The sequence below is a fragment of the Triturus cristatus genome, chromosome 3_2, assembly GCF_964204655.1.
Source record: "Triturus cristatus chromosome 3_2, aTriCri1.1, whole genome shotgun sequence".
NCBI lineage: Eukaryota > Metazoa > Chordata > Amphibia > Caudata > Salamandridae > Triturus > Triturus cristatus.
In genome coordinates, this window is record NC_140584.1 from 606,695,077 (window position 1) to 606,716,062 (window position 20,986).

Here is a 20,986-nt window from a genome sequence, read left to right on the forward strand (position 1 = left end):
AGGAGTCTCTAATGGACATCCCTTTTGTTGGATCCCTTCTGATTCTGCTCTCATTCTTCTGGGAACACTTAAAAGAAACCTGGGTGACAACACACTTTGTGGGCCTTTGGGCCCCTGCTAGAGAGTAACCTCATCAGTTTCGGCCCTTCCAAGGCTCTTCTAGAGTTCTGGTGTATAGACAACTTGGCTCCACCACCCTGCTGCAGTCACCTCAGCCCTTTTGTGGCCAGAGTGGGGTTCAGGCCCACAATGTTCAGGTCTCCTGGGGGGCACTGATGCTCCCAGTCCCCCCTCCCCATTGGCATCAGCCTCCAAGTCACTTTAGTTTGCCCCTAGCTGTGCACAACAACCACGTGAGAGGCAGGATCTGGCATTTTCTCCCAGAGTGGCGGTCTATCACATGCAACAGACGGGTCCACCAGACCGTTCAACAGAGCTATGCCCTTCTGTTTCATTGCACCCCTTTGCAGAATCCACCTATAGTAGAACAGCTCTCCGAGGAGCACCTATCCATCCTACTGCAAGAGGTGCGAGCCCTATTGATTAAGAGGTCTATGGAGAGTGTGCTGTCCTCAGAAATAGGGAGGAATTATTACTCCCTCTATTTCCTCATGCCAAAGGAGGATGCAAGCCTTCATCCTATTTTAAATCTTCACCCTCTGAATGCCTTCTTGCATAAGGAAAAATTCAAAATTCTCACACTGGCCTAGGCTCTGTCTGTCGTGGATCCCAGCGACTGGAGGCTAGCCTTGGATCTGCAGAACGTGTACTTTACTGTGCCCATCCTGCAGGCCCGCAGATGTTACCTGTGGTTCAAGATCAGCCAAGAGCATTTTCAGTTTGCAGTTTGCTGTACTCTATTTTGGCCTCACCAGTGCCCCTTGGTGTTAAAAAAATCGATGGCAGTGGTCACTGCCCATCTTCAAAGGTTGGACATACCAGTTTTTCTAATTACCTCTAAGACGGGCTGTTAAAGGCAGGCTTGCCACTGTCATTCTTAATGAATGAGTCCCATCCAGACCTGACACCTTCGTTAAGACGTCCTTTTATGAGCTGTCTTCGAAAAGTGCAGATCAGAGCCCTTACCCTGAATGCCCGGAGCATTCAGGGTATTATCCCAGTTTTTCAGCCTGGGTTCTGAATCCCAGTGAGAGCACCTCTGAGACTTCTTGGGGGCATATTATCAAGACAGGCGATAAAATTATCGCCGCATTAGCGGCAGAAAACTGACGCTAAAACGGCGATAATCGGCTTGATAATATGCTCTATGGAATTCCAATTGAAGCCCATGTTAGATGTGAAGGACATCTAACATGGGCTTCAATTGGAATTCCATAGAGCATATTATCAAGCCCATTATCGCCGTTTTAGCGTCAGTTTTCTGCCGCTAAAGCAGCGATAATTTTATCGCCTTTCTTGATAATATGCCCCTTGGCCTGTTGACCTCGGGTATCCTGCCTGGCCACTATGCTGGCTCTGCAGTGGGCCCAGCAGCAAAGGAATGTGACAGATGTGCTATAATCTATTGTTGTTGATGTACATCTTCCTCATTACTGTCCTGTCCCTTGCTGCTCAGCCATGAGTGATGTCACTTGGAATGTTGGTGTGTGGGACTGGAGGAGTTGGCAGTTGGAAGAGATGGGCTGAGCAGCAGGGAGGCTGCTCCTGGTGGGGCTCACATAGGATCTTAGCAGAGGCCTTTCTGGTGTTTTACTTGGACTTTGTAACTTATGGAATAAACCTTTAACCTGTTCTAAGCCACCTGTCTACGAGACATCTTTGATTATTACACCTCTCTACTGCCTAGTGCGCCTGCATGCAACAACGTACCGGGAGCCATCCAGCGTGTCGTCGTCAGCGTCCCGCCATCTTGTGCTTGGAAGTAGCACTTGAAGGGTGAAGTTGGTCTTAGTTGGTGTCCTGCGGTGGAGTTCGTCATTGCCAACCACGTATTCTGGAAAGTTTCTAGAACGACCCAACGTTCTTGTCGGCTGCAGCATATGTCGTCGTGGGATAATCCTTACAGACTTTCGGAAAGTGATCAAGGAGGTCTTTGCACAGTTAGCTGGTGAGGAATTAGAACTTTTGTGGCAAGATCTTGTGTTGGATCCCAACACGGATATTCGATCTGTGAACATGAACACATTGACGAGACTCGCAGGGTTGTTTTCCATGATCTTATCGTACTTGGTCTCTGAGTATGTTGTTATGGCCTATGTGTGTGCTCCAGTTCTCGTTTTACTGGTTGGAGTTTACCCTGACACTGTGAGGTTGTGGGGCGGTTAGTGCCCCAGTGCTATTGTGTGGTGGTTGCCGCATGTGCTTCATTTGGGTTGAAGGGACATTTTTTTTTCAGACACCGTGCTGGTGTCTGGTGATAACTCATTTCACTGAGTGGTGAATATCTGTAGGCTAGCGAGTGCCCTAGTTCTCTTGTCTATGGGCGGTGAGTGAAATGTTATGTTGCAGGGAAGTTGTGGGGTGGCGTACCTGAGTGCCCCAGTTCAATTATGTGAAGTTGTGGGAGCTATGTGCTCTAATTCAAGTAGTTTTGGGAGCTATATGCTCCAGTTGTAGTTCACAGGGAGTTGTTTTCCCTATTACAGTGTGCAGTGAGTCTTTGGGAGGTGTTTTCCCCTATAGGGAGGTGTTTTTCCCCTATTACAATGTTCTGAGTATCATAGGGAGGTGTATTTTCCCTATTACAGAGTATCATAGGGTTGTGTATTTTCCCTATTACAAGTTCAGTGAGTCTTTGGGAGGTGTTTTCCCCTATAGGGAGGTGTTTTTCCCCTATTACAATGTTCAGAGTATCATAGGGAGGTGTATTTTCCCTATTACAGAGTATCATAGGGTTGTGTATTTTCCCTATTACAAGTTCAGTGAGTCCTTGGGAGGTGTTTTCCCCTATAGGGAGGTGTTTTCCCCTATTACAGTGTTGGAGTTCATAGGGAGGTGCGTTTCCCTATTTCTATGTTATATGTTCTAGTGTGTACCATCTAATTTGTTGGAGTTCATAGGGAGGTGTGTTTCCCTATTTCAATGTTATATGTTCTAGTGTGTACCATCTAATTAGTTTCTCTGGGGAAGGGGATGGTGTTCATCATTCTTTTGTTATAGTTATTTTCTTGCGACTATTGATTTGATGTATAATTATTTGCTTAATGTACTTCTTTTCTGATTTTGTGCTATCTTGATTCAATGCATATCTTTTGCTTGTTTTTCGAAGGAAGGGAGATGTGCTATAATCTATTGTTGTTGATGTACATCTTCCTCATTACTGTCCTGTCCCTTGCTGCTCAGCCATGAGTGATGTCACTTGGAATGTTGGTGTGTGGGACTGGAGGAGTTGGCAGTTGGAAGAGATGGGCTGAGCAGCAGGGAGGCTGCTCCTGGTGGGGCTCACATAGGATCTTAGCAGAGGCCTTTCTGGTGTTTTACTTGGACTTTGTAACTTATGGAATAAACCTTTAACCTGTTCTAAGCCACCTGTCTACGAGACATCTTTGATTATTACAAGACATCATCCAGTTTTCGGACGAGACCACACAAGATCTGCATTTGTGGCTGCTATAGCATAGTCTGACCAGCAGTAGACCCCTCTCCCTTTCCCACCTGCAGTTGGCTGTAGTGGCGGATGCATCACTGCTGTACTGAGGAAGCAATGTGGGAGAGATAGAGATGAGAGAGAGCTGGTCTCTGCTGGAAACCCAACTCCACATAAATCTGTTGGATCTGCAGGCCATTCATCCTGGTGTTGAAGGCCTTCTCGTCATCCATCAAGGGAAGGCTGGTACAGGTTCTCACAGGCAACACCATGTGGTACTACAACAAGCAGGTCAGAGAGGGGGCCTGTGTCCTGTTCCAAGATGTGCTATGCATCTGGAGTTGGCTGGAGTGTCAGGGCATTTCCATTATTGTGAACATCCTGGTCGGTCTTTAAATGCTAGGATGGACAAGCTCAGCTGGCAATGCTTCACAGTTCATAAATGGTGATTGGGTCCCGAGATGGCGTAAGGAATTTCCAACAGTGTGGATAGCCCAGCTGGACCTTTCCCTCGCTGTCAAGAGTATGCAGTGTCAAGACTTCTGCTCATTGGAGGGCCCAAGAACACTTTCTCTACGAGACACATTCAGGCTAGAGAGAAGCATGGCACTCTGGTACACCTTTCCCCCTTGTACACCTTTCCACCTCTGCCTCTTCTGCCCCACGTTCTGAAGAAGATCAGAATTACTGATCCTAGGTCATCTTGGTGGCTACAGATTGGGCCAGGAGAGTGTGGTAACCAGAACCTCTGGGCATGATTACCTGTCCGATTAGGCTACCGCTTTGGGAGGATCTTCTGTTGTGACAACAGAGCAAGGCTCTGCAACAGAACTTACACAAGCTACATCTCCCTGCATGGAAATTGAATGACGGCAGTCAGCTGCATTCAAACTACCACTGGAGGCAGTGGATGTCATCCTATCTGCCAGGTACCTGTGCCAGAAGACCATTTAAGTCCGGTGTTAGTACAAATTTGTAGCATTGTCGGTAATTCTCAAGACAGACTCTTTACAAGCCAGATTGATGGATGTTTTATTGTTTGTTTTGTCTTTGACCTAGCAAGGCCTGGCAGTGGCCACTGTTAAAGGTCATTTGTCAGCCCCTTTGGCCTTTTTTCATTTGCCCGACCTGCTGTCCTTGTTTAAGTCGTCTGTTGGGATGAAGTTTATTAAAGGCTTGACACATATGTTTCCTTCCAAATCGTTTGTGGTGGGATTAATTAGGTCCTCACATTCCTCAAGGGCCTCCTCTTTGAACCATGCACAGCTGCTCATTCTGGTTCTCAAAACTGTCTTCCTTACTGTGATCACTTCAGCTTTTCATGTGAGTGAGCAGCAGGCTCTTTGGTTCAGCAAACCTCCACCACTTTTTCCTAGACAAACTAGTCTTGAGGACCAGGTTGTCCTTTTTGCCAAAAGTCATAACTCCCTTTCATGCTGGCAATCCATCATTTCCCAACATTCTTTGTCCTGCCTCTCTAATCGAAAGAAGAGGAGAGACTCCATTGACTGGACGCCAAAAGTGCCTTCAGCTTTTAGATCAATTGCACCAATGACCTTTCGGTGGAAGATCAGCTTTTTGTGGGGTTTATGGGGACACAGAACGGTAAGGTGGTGCAGGCACAGACTTTGTCAAGGTGGATAGTCCTCTGCATTAAGATCTGAAGTGCACTGGCCAAGAAGCCGCCTCTGGAAGGACTGAGGGTTTATTTAACTATGGCCAAGGTAGCCCCCACTGTCTTGGCATTTGGAGTGCCTGTTCTTCACATTTGGAAGGCTGTGACGTGGGGGTCAGTGAATATGTTAACGAAACACTATTAGCTTGGTCCAACTGTAAAGGTATTTCACCGATTCGGTCCTGCAGGACATTGTGGTCTGAATCCACTCCAGAGAACCTTCATCTTGGGGAGGTACTGCTTTGGTAGCTATTTGACAGGTGAGAAATCTGTAGTAGAAGAACAAGTTGCTTAATGCGCAGGGCTGCTGCGTATATGCGGCGCTACTCTGTCAATTTCGGGGCAGAACATGACGAACATGTAGCTGCACTGTGCCACCTAGCGGCATGCAGGAGCACTGCTATAAAATGTCTGGATCCAGTCTGACACCGGGCGAATATTCTACCAGTGAGAAATCTGAAGTTAGGGAGAGTATCCACCAGAAAGAGCAATACTGAACATAAGTAACTTGTTTTTTGTAACCAGAATTGTGTTTGCAAACTGTTGATACATATCATAACGAGTCGCAGTTTGGAAGGAATGCCCCTTTCATGCCCCTTCCACATTGTGATTCCTTAGGGGGTCGCTAACCGTATGTTGCAATTCTGAAAAACATTTCCAAATCACAAAATAGGGTATTACATAGGAAAAAGGGATTTTTAAAATCACAGAGTTTGCAACTGCAAAACCTCTTAGTACATTTGGCCCCATGTGTTGTATTTATGGACTGCTTTACTCCGTTCCATGAGTATGGTGAGTAATGTATAGTATTCTGTTTGTATAATGTGTTAAATGTGACTTGTTACTCTTGTCTTAGTACAACACACATAGCCAGTGTTGTACAGGGTGAAGGAATCCCTTTTACCAATCTTTTTTGTCAGCTCAAAGACTTGGTCATATATCCTGTATGCATCGATAGTTTCTTTCCATCCAGCATTCTTATGTTTCTCTCTGACTCATCCAGACTTTATTCACTTTCTCAAAGAGTTCCTCTCTTCCATTACCGCTGACAGTATTATTGGCAACATGCAGTTCTGCTAATTGACATCAGAACAACAGTGTAACCCGCACTGTGTTTATCTCATTTTGCAGTTTTTTTCACAACCTTATTTCTTTTAAGAAATACTGAACATGATGTTTACATGAAGTTGAGCGTCCCGCATGCTATGACTCTGACGCCATCTCATTTCAGTGACACAGCTATTCTCTCATTACAACAGGGTGATTCGTGTGATGTTTGCCCAACTACATTGGAGGGCATAACAGATGTCATCGGGATACCAGGGAAACCTGGAGCTAAAGGGGACCAGGGCCTTCCTGGCATTGGACAACCCGGAAAGCCAGTAGGTTTTGCATGTTTTATTATTACAAAACCTTTACTTATGGGCACCCTGGGTAATATATGACTGTGCCACTCCCAGGCCTTTGGGGTCTCACTGGTAGATCCTTTATCATCTCATAAACAGATGTCTGCTGTACTTTGAACATTGCCTAAACTTGACACTCCCATTCCAGTTGAGTTCCACCTCCAGTTTGAAGCCTCGAGACACCCCTGCACCTTGGGACATCCTTGATAATGTCAGTCCGTGGGTCCTAGTGAGCAGTGCTTACCTTTGTGTCTCAAAACCTTTAGGGGCATATTTGCAAGCCCCTATTGCCACAGGAACGTCACTTTGAACGCCGTTCCTGTGGCAATAGGGGCTTCTCCTTATTCACAAGTTGGCGTTAAGCCACTTAACGTGGGTTTACGCCGCCTTGCAAATAAGTCCCCCTTTCACGCTATGCTTAGCGTGAAAGGGGTGGACAATGGGTGTTGCGGTGGGTGTTCTGCCACAACACCCATTGATTTTGACGCTGCCCACTATTTACAAGGGTGGCGTAAATATGGGGAAGCGCCAAAATTAACCCCAGTAAAAACTTGGTCTTATACAGGCGAAACAAGGATAAATGTTTTCTATTTCCTCGTTTTTGCTGTTTGTATGTGTGCTGCATTGACCCTATGACTCACGGAACAACACAGATATGTTCCCGAATGAAGTGATGGTACCAGAGTACCCTGGACAGGTACTGTGTGTAGTACTCTACAGTCACTGGGATGCACGGGGTAGTGAGCGAACGTAAGACTCACAAGGCACTATGTCACCCCCGAGAGCAACTGGGGACCCCAGAACATTGATCACTCTAACTCCTTTGACTTTTTCAGGGTCAACCAGGCCTTCCCGGTACCCAAGGGCCCCCAGGAATCAAGGGGACACAAGTGAGTATTTCATTTTCAATGTGCTCAGTATTTCACATAGTGTACTGTTGTTGATATCAATTGGTTTTTGGTAATATTTCTCTGTTTTTAGGGAGATCCAGGCCCACAAGGATTAGGAGTCGAAGGACAAAAGGTTAGTGGGAAGTAGTAGTTTTCCAGGATGTTATAGCTCACCACTCTCAGAATCCAACATTGGGATAGCAGGTGAGAACTACAATGAGGTTCCTATGATAGTCCCGGTTTTCTTTCTCGAAGATCTCACAGGCTCCTGTCAAAAGCAAACTAAAAATCAAACTAACTATTTTAACACCACCAATCAAGGCCTACTGCTTGCCAGTTTAGACCACTGTAAGCCTTAACTTTAGGGCTACAGGCAACAAGACCCCTGATTACAGTAGGCTTTCAGTCCTACCAGTGGCCCATCTCTTTCTGCAACAACACAGATTTCTGACAATCTAGTTGTCATTCCCAGAGTTTGGAGAAAGAGATGGGGAGGCAGAACCTTTTCGTTTGTGGCTGTCAGGCTCTGGAATTCCCTCCCCCTCCATTTGACGCGCATGAAGCTGCATAATCCTTTTAGGAAGACCTTTAAAACCTAGCTCTTCTCTCTGTAAGAAGAATAAATACTTTGCTCTAGGCTCTCTCCATGGGCCGAGTCTACTCTTAGGATTAGTGATTAGCACCGTTAGGCATTTGTTGCGCTATATAAATCTACATCATTTCTTTTCACTGCTACTTACTTCAGGACTACCACTTACTGAAAGATTAACTCTTTCATATGGCCTACAATTTGGCCTACATTTACTGAATGACCATAGCCTTTTTTTGTATATCTATTACTTACTTTAAGCCCTCTGACCTAAGGCCTCTGAGCGTTCACCTTGACAAAGGCTCGAATTATTCCTGGAGGTGGGTACTCACCCACTCCAAATAATAATCCAATTTCTTACACTGCAGTTCCCCTTGATTTTATATTCTGTTAGCCACTCATTAATCACAGTTATGAAACAAAGAGATTCAATAATTTAGTGGAACATTTCTTGACTTATCAGCAATTTTATGACATTTTGATTTTAAATATGTTATTACTTTTATCAGATTGTTTTATTCGTTTCATCCTGTTTTTATAGTTATGTGTAACTGAAATAAACTATGATGGTGATGATAATTCCCAGGAGAATCCTACTGTCTTTGCTCTGTACTTGAGACACTTTGAATCAGGTGTCTCTGTCCTAAACATTATTAAAACTGACATATGCAAGTTGTGCATACAAATCTGTAGGATTCACCAGTGTCTTTAATGAAACACACTGGGGAAGTTCAGGATTTGCTCCTGTAATATAGGACCCCATGTCGAGGTTGTGGAGTGCTTTAGAAATCATTCCTAAGGGTATTTATGAGTCTGCAGGTCTGGCTAACTTCTCACATATGACAAGAGGGAATAAAAATTGCGAAACAACCATCAACTATGCATCAAATCCGAGGTGCAGTTTAGAAACAGGAAGAGTAAAAAAAGTGCACAAAAACTTACAAAATTTCAGAAAGGGGGAAAACAGAACGGTAGCCAAAAAGTTTCAGAACAATAAAGTCTGTTTTTTACTCTACCCCAACCCTCAAGTGCAGGCACGGCTAGTACAGGTAAGAGCAGTGGGGTGGGAGCGGGGCGGGGGGGAGTCGTCATACGACGGGATAGGGAAAATAAATAAAACCACTTACCTTGCCGAGTCGGTGAGGGCAAGGTAAGTGTATGTTGACATCCCCCCCGCCCCACCCCACCGTCCCTCCGCTCTTACCTGAACCAGCCGCACCAGCTCAAGTGTTACAAAAGACCAGGAAGACTAAAGAAGGATTGGCAGCCGTCAGTATAAGAAAAGGAGGTGGACACCATCGGTTGGATGCTCGTACGACCGTCATTGTAATGAGGGCCCAGCTTTCCAAAATTCTACAACATATACTACAGAACAGCATGTACTTATCAAGGAGCCTGTATCTGCACTATCGATCCTTCTAATGCATGTAAAAGTACAAAGCAGCAGAGGAAGCTCAAATATCCCTTTGCTCTATACCCCAACTAAGGCTCCTGGTGGCCATCAACTCATCTAAGAGAGAAGGTTCATTTACAGCTGACAAGTCCTAATTCATCAGCTAAATAACCATCTGGACTCATTTAAGAGTCACCTCAAATTTTTTTTTTTATTGCATTGAAACTTTATTATTGACAGTTTTCATAAATAATCTTACAAATATAGCTGAAATTGTCTATCCTAAATATACATCAAAGAAGCTCTAAAACACTGTATGGGAAAGACAAAAGATTTCTGAATAACACCTCTAATATTTTTGCATCTCAAAGAAATAAAAATGGACGTACAGTGGCAAAGACTACAAATGCCAGATAGAAGCTAGATTATATTAAATTTGCCCAAAGCAAGAGAAACAGACAACAGTGTGAATTAGTTTCACAACACTCCAGTAGAGGAAGGGAGACATCGTTTATTACGAATGCGCTGAAACGCATCCCAATACAACGGTGTCGTTATAACGTTATAACGACCGCGTTGTTTCAACATGAACCATTACATCGCAAGTCGTTTCAACTCTCTTGCTTGTGTTGCCAGGGTGGATACTGATAGGACAGGTGATTCTTAAAATGAAGAGGCTTTTGGTTAGCCTCTGAGGTATGTTTTGATTGCATTTCAATTAAAAAAAGATGTTATATAAAGTAGTGTTAAGGGTTGAGGTACTCAGTCAGTGCTGCAAGTACAGTTAGAATAAAACAAGCCTGCCTGGCCTTGGAAAAGCCTCTAGACAGGTGTTTGAAAATGTTGTGGCAGTTTGTACATATTACATCATTGCAACAAGGATTTCCACTCTGAAACTGCTGAATCTTCAGAAAGCATGTGAATCTATGAAAGATACCAATGCCTTGAAACAAGATCTACAGGGAAGCAAGTCTTATACTCTATAGTAATTCCTCTGTCTGTATTCCTTCAGTCCCTTCAGACATGCAACCCATCTACAATCCCTTTTAGTTTTTCCTGATACATAAAAAGTACCTTTGTTGGCTGGCAACACAGGGGAGGATGGAACAACACAACACACAACCTGCTTTCAGAATCCTATCAGCTTATTCTACGTGCTAAGAATGCTAAGGAACCAGCTTTCCAGCACCCTTCATTCAAGCACCTGCAGGACTATGAAGACAAGAGTTACCACAGGTGTTTAAATATAGCTATTTACTGATGCAAAAATGCATTTTTAAGGTAATCAGTGTGATATTAAATGTACATTTTTAGTTATTGCTGTGAAAATAATTTCCAAGTATTCAATACATTACCCTACCTTTACACGCATCATATATTGGGCCAGGTGAGGATGGCTTGCCAGATCTGGCTTGGATAAATTGACCATTACCCAATCCAAAGGGGCAATTGCAACAGACACCATTGTATGGTTGAAGTTCAGTTCTCAAACTTTATTTGATCTCTTATAAAACAGATCATAAAAGCATCAACTAATCAAATAGGTCATAAAACAGTGTTAAAAGGTCTGCGTAAAACCACAGTTTAAAACGTTTAAGAAAAAAATCATTCAAAGAGAGAAATTTCATAGATGAACTCTACCAGTACAAATATTATTTAAAATCATGTATAGGGCAACCATATGCAACAAACAGTTCTGGTTATTAGGGCCCCCATCTTTTAAGTGCAGACATAGTTCCAATTTTCCAGTAATTCAAATGGGAGAGTTCCAGTTCTTCCGCCTTCTCATGCATGCCCACAGAAAACTGGCTACAGAGAAGCTCACAAAGGGGTCATAAAGTGCTTTTAGGAAATACAATGCCACCCTACATTAGGTAAAATATGGCGCCTTAAAAGCGGGAGGATAAAAGTTTTCCTTTCAATATAATAAAACTTGCAGAAAAACATTGGGGCAGATTTACAAGCCCCTTGCGCCACTTTTGCTTCACTTTTCACATGTTAAAAGTGACGCAAAAGTGGCGCAAGGGGCTTGTAAATCTGCCCCATTATGTGTAGGTCCGATTGAGAGGATTGGTTGTCGCAGGGGCAGAGGGGCAAATCTGAGTGTTCGAACTTCATCTCTGGGAGGGCTAACATCAGAGGGATATAATTCAGGCGAAAGCGTAGTAAGATACATCTGTGATGAGCTATATTAATACATGAAAAGCCATCACATACTCTTGCAGGGATGAGATTGTAAACAGTTACAGCCCTTTGTTTGTGGGTTTTTTCCCTCCTAGGAAAGTCGGCCCTTTGAAGATATAGCTCGATGATTTTCCTCTTCGAAACCATCATACACAGTGCAGGGTCACTGAATAAAATACCCTGACCTATTGCGATCAATTTGGCCTCTACATAGCAGAGCCATCTAATCCTGTTACTGTGGTCTAATTTCATACAGCTAGCAATTATACGTTGTGTTAAATCAACCGTGGACCTACGCCAGATCAAAAGCCAAAGCAGGATTTGGGCCAATCTGATGTAGTCAAACAAGTGGGGTAACCCCAATTCCATATGTAGAGTGTGATTAGATTGTGATTGGGGTAAGGATAGCTGATTTTTAAAAAATATCTTCGATTCTCTGGAGAGGGTTAGCATTAACCACCCCCCACACTCCCGCCCCATATGTCACCATTGCCTTTGTTTTGGTACAATCGATGTTTTTAATCATGTCCAAAGGACTGTCTCCCAATTTCCTTGTAAAGCCCTTGATATCCTGCAGGCTCCTTTCCATAGCAGAGTCTCTTCCCACAACCAGGTTTTTCCAGGAGTAGTTCTGGTCAATTAGGACTCCCAGATATGAGAAAGAGTCTACCACTTCGAATTTCTTTGAGGCCATCTGGAATTGGGGGTGTTTTTCTCCTCTTCTGGCACCTGCTATGACAATAAATATTTTTGCCTCATTTACTCTAAGATCTACTGAAGCCATAAATGTGGCATATGATGTTATGAGAGACTGTAGGGCTACCCCTGTCCTGGCAATCAGGACCGCGTCATCTGCATACGCCAATATCAGTACTGGCTTGTTGTCAAAGATAGGGACGTCCAGGGGGGCTCGGGTCAGGGCGGCCTCTACACCGTTAGTGTAGATGGAAAAAAGAAACGGGCGAGGACACAGCCCTGTCTTACTCCCCTTTTGATTTTAAATAAGCGGGTATGTTCCCCATTTGAACCATACCGAACGGAAGAAGAAGCATTGGCGTAAAGCTGACGGATGAAGCAGATTATCGTGGGTCGAACCCCATCTCTTCCAGCATAAGCCACAGCTTTAGGTGAGAAACACAATCGAAAGCCGCTGAGAGGTCCATAAACGCCATATAGATGTTTCCCCCTTTCACTTTTGTGTACTTGTCAATGCAGAGTGACAAATTTAAACATTGGTCCACCGTCCCCTTTCCCCTCTGGAACCCATATTGTGCTTGAATCAGTTTAGCCCAGTTCTCCAATCTGTCTAATAGAAGCTGGCCCACAAGCTTTGCCGTGGTGTCCGGAAGGGAAATTGGGCGGTAGTTCTTGGGGGAGCCCCTATCCCCCTTCTTATATATGGGGACAATTACACTCTGGTTCCAAGATGGTGGTGGACCCTCAACTGCTATTTTGTTGAACAGATTAGTTAATAAGGAGACCTACAAATCATAGTTCTTCTGGAAAAGATCAATTGGGATCCCATCAGGGCCTGGGCTTTCCTTGATGGGCAAGACTCCAACCCTCTTCTAACATCTGATAGAGAAAATGACCGAAAGCCCTCTGGCCTTTCGGCAGGAACAGCCAGAGCTAGAGGAGGAATATTTTTGAGGCCAAAGATGCTTTCAAAATAAGTCACCCAGTCATCCTCGTCCACGTGAGATGCCAATGAAGGATCCTTAGGGTCCTTAAAGTAAGGGGCATTTATAACTTTCCAAAAGTCCCCGCTGCTGCCTAAGGGCGCAGGTTGCTCCAGGCCACTTCCCATATCTTCTTCTTTCTTTTTTCCCTGGCCTGTTTGTAATTACTATGCAGCAATTTAAGCTCTACAGGATCTCTACATTGAGCTTTAAGAGCCTTTTTAAGCGATGCCCTAGCTGTCACACATTCGTGGACAAACTAACCTCTTTTTTGGTTCCAATTCAGCGACTTGGTGCGAGTAAGTGCCATTTTTAGGTCTCGCCTGAGTTAGCGGATGCGCTGCACTGCAAGACATTTAGTTAGTGCGTTTTCAAAGTGCTCCCAGAGGCTTTTCCTGGCCTCAAGCTTTCCTCCCCCATGGCTCGCTCTGCCCCTCCCCCACCGCAGAGCGCGTCCCTGCAATAACTTTCGCTTTCACGGGCGCCCGGCCACGTTACTTTCACGGGCGCGCGGCAAATGCTTGTTTTAACTTGCAGCGCTCCTGCACGCACCACGATCGCTTTCACTTTCACGGCCGCGCGGCCGTGTCACTTTCATGGCCGCGCAGCTAATGCTTGTTTTGTTCCTTCTTGCATTACCTGCCTGTATGACGCTTCCTGGCGGTCTATCTCAAGTTGGCATCCTGTAATCTGTGTAGATCTTTCTGTATGTCACACGTGCACAGCGAGTGTGCGAAAGGCCCTGATCGCCTCAAAGGCATAGGTGTTATCGGTGGGCATTTAGAGAAGCGACTCTCGTTAATGCCACAGTGAGTCAAAAGGTAGGCGCCCCAAAGGCTTCTTTTTCAGCATATGGCACTGCTGTTCTGAATTTAAAACCGAATATTCCTTCTTAGTGCGTCGCTTGAGGGCTTCCTCTGCACATTACAGTGCCCTGGATTCTGGAGTTTGTTTGTCTTTCAGAAGGTGCCTTGTTCTGGCCTGTGCTGTAGTGAAGCGCACAGGCGTGTCTATGCGCACACGGAACCCCAGGTGCTGTTGTGTACCATATGACGACCTTTACTGGGACGAAAATCTCCTCCAGCCATCTTTCTCCTCTCCGATTCCCCCCTACCCCCTTCCTTTCCGATTGTGGATGCTCCTCGCCCTCTGGCCCCAGACGGCATCAAGCAGTTTTTGCAGACGTGTGTGCAGTCCGTATTAATATCGTCTCTGCGGCTATTTCGGTGCCTGACTCCCGGCTCGGCCTTTCGCTTCATTCAGCTCTGTTGCCATGAAATTGTCGGGCGCCTCTTCCGGGTGCCAGGGACTAAGAATACTGCCCGGCTATTTTTGGAAGTGGCTGCTCAAAACACTTTAATGTTGTCACCTGGGTATTAACACCGTCTTGCAAAACAGACTTTGTCCTCCTGTACACCCCCTCCTTTCATTACCAGTATTTCATTACATAGGGGAACTAACTTCCATAAGGTTTACATCAGCCTCGCCCCTTTATTTCTCTCATTTATTTCTCAGGCCTTCCATTTCTTGTCTCCCCCTCCATCTTTCTCAAGCCCCCCTTCTCATTGGTAGGCAGATGAGTTTATTGCATTTATCAAATCAGATTACAATAAATCTTAATTTCTAAAATAAGGGATACAAATGCACCTAAACTCATCACTTTTGATACAATTTATAAGCAACTGATCGTTAAAAACAAGAAGCACATAAAATATTTTGAGCGAAATACGTCAGGTAACTTAAGAACCCAGGCTACTTAAGAGAGGTCTGCGAATTTCATTAAAGCACCAATAAAAGATGGGAGTTGGTTATAAAAACAGTGATTGATGGCTTTCTTTAGTAGATTGTGTACTTGCCTCGTTGAAAAATCTTCTGAGATGTTATTTGCGTAGACTTAATAAGTTAGGGCAGATACAGGTATGTTCTATACTTTCCGACTTATAGCCACATTAACGACATGAACCATTCTGCTTAAAATATCTTTTTACCAGCTGTTTATGTTTACAGTGAGGTAGGGCCAATAGGTCTCGCCTTTGGGGCCTTATAAGTGTTTAAACATGCAACAGTTAATGTTGTTGCACCAAGGATATTGTGCTGCATAACTAAATACTTATAAGGTCCCAAAAGCGAGACCTATTGGCTAAGCAAATGCTTGCTATTTCGTGAGGAGTGCTACAAAATGGGTGACTAAGTGTGGTGACATGGTACCCTCAACCAGACAGAGTGTGATGTCTTCCCTTCCTTGCACTATTATTTTTTTGCCCAGATTCAGCTTCTCTACCTGAGCCCATTTTAGCTGATATCCATTTTTGCTTGATAACAATAAGTTATTTACTACCTGTTGATGGTCTTTTGCCTGACAAGGGAGATCTAAGGAGCAGAGGAGGATGGCGTGGTCTCTGAACGATGTAAATGAATTTCCTAAATGAGCCACTTTACTACTTAATATGGAAGAAATTAAGATAAAATCAATTGTGGATGCCTGGGATCCCCGCCTAAAAGTTGTCCCTATCTGGTTATGTTTGATGATGTTCATTATACCCAAATTACTTTGGTACAGCAAATTATTAAGGGTGTCCACATACTCGTTATGCGAGAAATGGGTAAGGGGATTATCCTGGGGATCCATTAAACCACACACTTTAGAGTCAGAAGGTTTGCATAGGTGAGTGTTAAAATCCCCCACCCAGACGATATGTGGTATACCTATTTTCTTGGTTTGAGTAATTTTTCCTTGCTCCCTAATTAGGTCTTCGGCTACTTTATTCATGTTTCGCCCAAATTCGTTATTATAAAAATTTACTAAGATCCACAGTCCCTCGTTTTTGAATTCAAGGAAAAAGATCTAGAAGTGGGTACTTGGGGGGCCTGCCTGATTCATTTGGACTGTAATAGTATTGGAGAGCAAGGTTAATTGTCCCCACTTTGCTCTGCCTGATGAAGAGGGCGCTGCAGGAGTATGAAAAGTGCGGAAACCAGGGAAGAATACCGGCTCCTTTGCCCATGTCTCTTGGAAACTAATAATCTCCATGGAGTGCCACAAATTTAACCACTGTTCATTATCCACTTTAGAGGCAATTCCTGCCACATTCCAAGATGCTAAAATTATCTTAATATTGTTCTTACTACACTGGATGGTGGCGATCAAAGGTATTGCCTGTGTTCCGTTTGGTAGACCAGCTGCCGTGGCTGGTTTACCAGGGAGCAATAATGGTCAGTCACAGGATTCTAAGTCGGAAAGAGGAGCAAATCTGTTATATAACCTTACCCCCTGGGAAACAATGGGGCCATCCATATATCTAATGGGGGGACGGCCTAGGCTTTGCCCACTCCTATTCCCTGGCCCTGGATTTATAACCTGTTTGTAAAAGTGGTGTAGTGGTAAGGGTGTGATTTGAGTACTCCCAGACCGGGGCCTGCCGAGGTTTGCTCGCACAAGATGAGCCACCTGAATGCTGTTGAAATTTATGACCATGCAATCCCCCCTAATTGACGTTGGGGAACTACCCGCCCACCACAGTCTCCTGGCCATGATGATTTTGTTTGCCAGGTAATGGTTACTCATTTCCGAGTTCCTTAAGTTGTACGAAAGCCAATGGAGGCATTTGTCTATCATTTGTGATGTTGATTCCAGCTGATTTTCCCGAAGGGGTGGAACGTTTGCAAGAACCAGTACCAGGTGAGAAGCCTCCGGAGAAAGATGAAGTACTATTGGGGTGTGAGCCTCTATATAGTCTTCGTCAAGGGGGGGTGGGGGTGATTGCCACTTATATCAAGAGCTCGTTGAGATGTCCTTGAGATCTCCTCTGTTGGGCGTATTGCTCCCCGTGCTGTGGCTTGATGGTTTTGAGCCTCCCTCTGCACATTTACATGACCGCTTGATATAGATGACAGTCCGTTTGCCCGAGTGTCCGTGGTAGGTGTGGTGGGCCGTGGTGGTACAGATGAAATAGATCTAGCCATACTAGGGGGGATTGGAGATGCAACTGCAGGTATGTGACAAGGATGAGCTCTGGAGGATTCGATCAAAGAGTGGAGGGATATGTTGGATGTAGTTAGGCTAGCCAGCCGCTGTTCGATCTGGGTTAGCTTGGCTATAATTTGGTCCAAGAGTATCATCATCCCTTTACTTGTTTCTTCCCATAAATCCTCATTATTTATTTTTTATTTTTTTTAAACAAACTTTATTGAGATTTTACATGAGGAGGAGCATTGCATTACAACCTGCAGTAATTGCGTTAATTGCATGTGAGGCAAAGAAGACAAATCAGATATCTTTTGCAATCTGTACAGAATGTAGCATAGTTATCGATACACTCCAAAAACGACACAAGACAGCTAGGAAGGTCATCAGCCAAATACATTGTTATGTATTACATTCCCCTCCTGCAAGATACTGTACTCAAGGGAAGCGGTGCCCGCTCAACAGTCCCACAACTCCCAGTCCCACCCTGAACCCACCCTCCGTACCCAAATATGCCACAAAAAACTAAAGAAATGTTGGTCTGAAGGCCGTAAAGCATACCCCTGGGAGGAAGGGGGGTTAACACAGGTGGAGAAGGAAAAGCCATTGGGGTATGGGGGGGGCCCTCAATCACTTCCCACCCAGAAGTGGCCTTAATCATTCGGAATATTACAGCACTCAGAACCAGGGGACAAATTCTCCCAATCCGCTATCACAAATCACATCCGCTGACATGCACCACGGCTTGTTCCGGGGGACTCTGGGGAATGGCTCCCGCAGCCCCCTCCCCCTCCTCCACCTCACTCTTAAACAATTCAGTCAGATGTGCCCACTCTAGGGATATAGGACGCTTGCGCAACCCCCGACTTTCTTCACGATATAGCGCCTCTCGCTCTGCCACTGACCATCGCAACACCTCCTGTCCCCAGGCCACTACACGCGGCGGGGCACGAGACTTCCAGCGCTGTGTTATCAGGCGCTTTGCTAGCATTAATGCCAGGTTGGCAAAGCGACGCATCAATTTCGCTTTAAGGGGGAGCGGTGAAAGACCCAATAAGCAAGCCTCTGCTGCATCCCAGGAGGGGCGTTCGGTAATCGTGCTTAAGACGTGTGTTATCCTACCCCAGTATCCCCGCAGTGCTGGGCAGAGCCACAGCATATGCAACAGGTCAGCATCCGGTGCCGGGCAACGAGGACAGGTCGCCACCACCGTGTCGTACATCTTGCTTAGTGTATGGGGAGTAAGGTACGCCCTGTGGAGGACAAACAATTGAATAGTCTTCAATCTACAGTTGCGGGACACTTTCTTAGGGTATTCCACTATATAGGTCCACTCTCTGTCACTAAATGCCCGGGACAAATCTGCTTCCCACCACAGTCTGAGGGGGGCCACGGAGATCTGTGTGTGCTCCCGGAGGCCTCGGTAAAGCCAGCGAACCAGAAAACGTCCATGGCCCATTATGTGAAGAGAGCAGAAGGTGGAATGTTGGAGGTTCTACAGGTGTCGCCTGCCACTGTGTCCTTATATATAGGGAGATCGCCACATGGAGCAGAAACTGGGTGTCAGGCACCCCGTTGACCCTCACAAAGTCTCCGTGGGGCATCAGGTTACCTTCTTGAAAAAAGGTGCCTATTGTTTCCACCCCCTGTTGTGACCAAGGCCGTATTTGTCTGGCACTCAGGATTCCCTGCCTTGTTGGGAGGCCACACAGCGGCATGTTGGGAGAATATGGATGTTGGATTTTAGCATACTTACATACCCTTGTCCAGTAATGGAGCGCTATCTTCAGCAGGGCCGGGGGGTCCAATGGCCTAGGGGTACCAGGGCACAACAACGATTGCAGGGCACCACGTGTCAGTTGTGTCGGGGTATAGCCGATTTCAAACAGGTTTTTCCCGGCCAGCCAGTAGGCCAGCCACTGCAGCTGGCCCGCAATACAGTACGGCATAAAGTCTGGTGCGCCCATCCCACCAGCGTCACTCGGGAGCTGCAGATTAGCTAGCGCCACCCTATGTCTCCCCGAACCCCAGATCAACGAGATCAGCAGTGCATCCAACTCTCGAAAGATCCATGCGGGGTATACCACTGGGATGTTAACAAAGTGGTAAAGCAGGCGAGGCAGCATCACCATCTTGGATATTGTTACCCGCCTCGCTATGGTAAGAGGCAAAGTGTTCCAAAATGTAATTTGGGAACGTATGGAAGAGATTGTGTGCACCAGATTGCCTGCAATGACAACCGGCACGGAACGAAAGATATTAATCCCCAAGTATCTAAAGGTGACTGGCGCTACCCTGAAGGTCAAGGGCCTAAAGCGGAGCTCCGGAGCCGCGAGCGCGCCACTAAAGGAATAGGCTACAGACTTAGAAGTATTAAGGTGCAATCCGGAGATCTCCCCGAAGTGAAGAAAAAGATCCGCCACCTCCCCCATGTATGGAACGTGTTGAGGCGGTGTCTTCGTTGACAGTAAAGTATGTATTGATCGCCTTTAGTATGGTGTCCCAGAAAACCTGGTCCTCTAACTGAAGGGGCTGCATCCTCCAAGTCGGTATCGGCGCTGGGGAACGGCCCCATTCAAGGCATAATTCGATAGGGTTGTGATCAGATAGGGTTTGCCCAGGTAGGTGCAATGGGAAACCGCAGAGGACAATGTCGGCGAGCCCAAGAAGTAGTCCAGGCATGTGTGCAATTGATGAGGGTAAGAATAAAAAGGAGTATTCCCTATCCGCCGGGTGTTGTGACCTCCAAAGATCTAGTAGATTCCAGCCCTGCGCCCACTGACCCAAGGCCGTGGCTCGGGTCCGCGCAGCAGTACCAGCCAAGGGAGGGTGGGATCGATCCAGTTCAACATCAAAGACAGCATTCAAATCTCCACCAAGCAACCATGGACAATCACCCCAGTCACCAGATAAGGCCACGGAAACCCGGGAAAGGAATTGTACATGATCCACATTAGGGGCGTACAAAGAGCCCAACACTACAGGCGAGCCATCCAATAGACCCCGCAACAACACATACCTACCCTGATCGTCAACCCGGCTTTCTAACAAGGAAAAGGGGACTCCTGCGCGGAGCCATATTGCAGCCCCTCTAGAAAAGGCGGAGTATGAAGTGGCATAGAATTGACCCCTCCAGCGGTTTGGCAATTTCAGGGATTCGGTATGTATCAGGTGAGTTTCTTGAAAATATACTATTTGAGCCTTGCGGCGGTGCAACTGGGCTACTACTCTGTGGCGTTTCTGAATGGAGCCCATGACCCTCATATTCCAGGATATACAGACATATGACCTTGGGACTGACATCATGGCGGGAGACAACCCCCCCCATTCCCTCCCCCCCCCGATGGTCATCTTTCAGGAGATTTAGGTCGACAGAGATCGCTCCTAGTTGGCCTTCCAGCGCCGACCGAGTGTCCCTGATCTCTTTGAGGATCATATCTAGTTTATCCGGGGGCGCAGCAGGCGACCCCCCACTTGATGATCGGTCCGGGCGGTCGTCAGCGCGGCTCGGGGGATGTGACACAGTGCTCACACTAGACGGTCGCACAGGCGCCCTGGGCCTGAACCTGCCCATTTTGTCGCTCAGGCGGAAGGAGGCAACGAACTGGAATGTCCGGGCGTAGTCACGAGGCTTCCCGTCCCAGGAGTTATGCCCCACG

General features: G+C 45.9%; 1 protein-coding gene across 1 annotated transcript in view; it reads left to right on the forward strand.

The window, feature by feature from the left end:
- COL16A1 (collagen type XVI alpha 1 chain) overlaps nucleotides 1–20,986 on the forward strand; it is an 871,927-nt gene that overhangs the window by 626,216 nt on the left and 224,725 nt on the right. Inside the window, exons 32-34 of the mRNA XM_085648479.1 lie at nucleotides 6,482–6,604; nucleotides 7,465–7,518; nucleotides 7,610–7,651. Of these exons, the coding sequence (XP_085504605.1) occupies nucleotides 6,482–6,604; nucleotides 7,465–7,518; nucleotides 7,610–7,651 (219 nt within the window). The remainder of the gene's footprint in view (nucleotides 1–6,481; nucleotides 6,605–7,464; nucleotides 7,519–7,609; nucleotides 7,652–20,986) is intronic.